This window comes from Mesoplodon densirostris, chromosome 3, assembly GCF_025265405.1.
Source record: "Mesoplodon densirostris isolate mMesDen1 chromosome 3, mMesDen1 primary haplotype, whole genome shotgun sequence".
In the NCBI taxonomy this organism is placed as follows: Eukaryota; Metazoa; Chordata; class Mammalia; order Artiodactyla; family Ziphiidae; genus Mesoplodon; species Mesoplodon densirostris.
The window spans coordinates 35,415,124-35,417,391 of NC_082663.1; the positions used below are offsets into that span (position 1 = coordinate 35,415,124).

The following is a 2,268-nucleotide window of genomic DNA, read 5'->3' on the forward strand; positions in this document are numbered from 1 at the left end:
AGCAATACAATCCTACCTTAAGAAACAGGAAACATCTCGAATAAACAACCTAACCTTGCACCTAAAGCAATTAGAGAAAAAAGAACAACAACAACAAAAAAAAACCAAAGTTAGCAGAAGGAAAGAAATCATAAAGATCAGATCAGAAATAAATGAAAAAGAAATGAAGGAAACGACAGCAAAGATAAATAAAACTAAAAGCTGGTTCTTTGAGAAGATAAACAAAATTGATAAACCATTAGCCAGACTCATCAAGAAAACAAAGGGAGGCTTTTTCACAATGGGTTTTCTGCCAGGATACAGATGTCATGAAAACCACCGCTAAATCTAAGCAAAAATGGGAAAGGAGAAGACCCACATCAACATTGTTGTCATCGGACATGTAGATTCGGGGAAGTCCATCACTACTGGCCATCTGATCTACAAATGTGGTGGGATCGAGAAGAGAACCATTGAAAAGTTCGAGAAGGAGGCTGCCAAGATGGGGAAGGGCTCCTTCAAGTATGCCTGTGTCTTGGACAAACTGAAAGCTGAATGCAAGCGTGATATCACCATTGATATCTCCCTATGGAAATTCGAGACCAGCAAGTACTATGTGACCATCACTGATGCCCCAGGACACAAAGACTTCATCAAAAACATGATTACAGGCACATCCCAGGCTGACTGTGCTGTCCTGATTGTTGCTGCTGGTGTTGGTGAATTTGAAGCAAGTATTTCCAAGAATGGACAGACCAGTGAGTATGCCCTTCTGGCCTACACTCTGGGTGTGAAACAACTAATTGTTGGAGTTAACAAAATGGATTCCACCGAGACACCCTACAGCCAGAAAAGAAACGACGAAATTGTAAAGGAAGTCAGCACCTACATTAAGAAAATTGGCTACAACCCCGACACAGTAGCATTTGTACCAATTTCTGGCTGGAATGGTCACAACATGCTGGAGCCAAGTGCTAACATGCCATGGTTCAAGGGATGGAAAGTCACCCATAAAGATGGCAATGCCAGTGGAACCACACTGCTTGAAGCTCTGGATTGCATCCTGCCACCAACTCGCCCAACTGACAAGCCCTTGCGTTTGTCCCTCCAGGACGTCTACAAAATTGGTGGTATTGGTACTGTCCCTGTGGGTCAAGTGGAGACTGGTGTTCTCAAACCTGGCATGGTGGTCACCTTTGCTCCAGTCAACGTGACAACTGAAGTGAAGTCTGTTGAAATGCACCATGAAGCTTTCAGTGAAGCCCTTCCTGGGGACAATGTGGGCTTCAATGTCAAGAACGTGTCTGTCAAAGACGTTCGTCGTGGCAATGTGGCTGGTGACAGCGAAAATGACTCCCCGATGGAAGCAGCTGGGTTCACAGCTCAGGTGATTATCTTGAACCATCCAGGCCATATCAGTGCTGGCTATGCACCTGTGCTGGATTGTCAAACAGCTCACATTGCCTGCAAGTTTTCTAAGCTGAAGGAGAAGATCGATCGTCGTTCTGGGAAAAAGCTGGAAGATGGCCCCAAATTCTTGAAATCTGGTGATGCTGCCATCGTTGATATGGTTCCTGGAAAACCCATGTGTGTTGAGAGCTTCTCTGACTATCCTCCTCTGGGCCACTTTGCTGTTCGTGACATGAGGCCGACGGTTGCTCTGGGTGTCATCAAAGCAATGGACAAGAAGGAAGCTGGAGTTGGCAAGGTCACCAAGTCTGCCCAGAAAGCTCAGAAGGCTAAATGAATATTAACCCCAATACCTGTCACCCCAATCTTAATCAGTGGTGAAAGAACGGTCTCAGAACTGTTTGTCTCAATTTGCCATTTACGTTTAATAGCAAAAGACTGGTTAATGATAACAATGCATCGTAAAACCTTCAGAAGGAAAGGAGAATGTGTTGTGGACCATTTGTTTTGTGTGTGGCAGTTTTAAGTTATTAGTTTTAAAATCAGTACTTTTTAATGGAAACAACTTGACCAAAAATCTGTCACAGAATTTGAACCCAATAAAAAAGTTTAATGAGAAAAAAAGGGAGAAGACTCAAATCAATAGAATTAGAAATGAAAAAGGAGAAGTAACAACTGACACTGCAGAAATACAAAAGATCATGAGAGATTACTATAAGCAACTCTATGCCAATAAAATGGACAACCTGGAAGAAATGGACAAATACTTAGACATGCACAACCTGCCAAGGTTGAATCAGAAAAAAATAGAAAATATGAACAAACCAATCACAAACACTGAAATTGAAACTGTGATTAAAATTTTTCCAGCAAACAAAA

At 42.3% G+C, this 2,268-nt stretch overlaps 1 protein-coding gene across 1 annotated transcript; it reads left to right on the forward strand.

Moving 5' to 3' along the window:
• Positions 1 to 315: 315 nt before the first annotated feature.
• On the forward strand, positions 316 to 1,977 carry LOC132485171 (elongation factor 1-alpha 1-like). The gene has a single exon (XM_060091660.1). The coding sequence runs from the start codon at positions 338 to 340 to the stop codon at positions 1,724 to 1,726; it is 1,389 nt and encodes a 462-aa protein (XP_059947643.1). The 5' UTR covers positions 316 to 337; the 3' UTR covers positions 1,727 to 1,977.
• The last annotated feature ends 291 nt before the right edge of the window (positions 1,978 to 2,268 follow it).

What these genes read in the sequence shown, in the direction of transcription:
- LOC132485171 (XM_060091660.1), top strand. Translation starts at nt 338, where the DNA reads ATGGGAAAGGAGAAGACCCACATCAACATTGTTGTCATCGGACATGTA.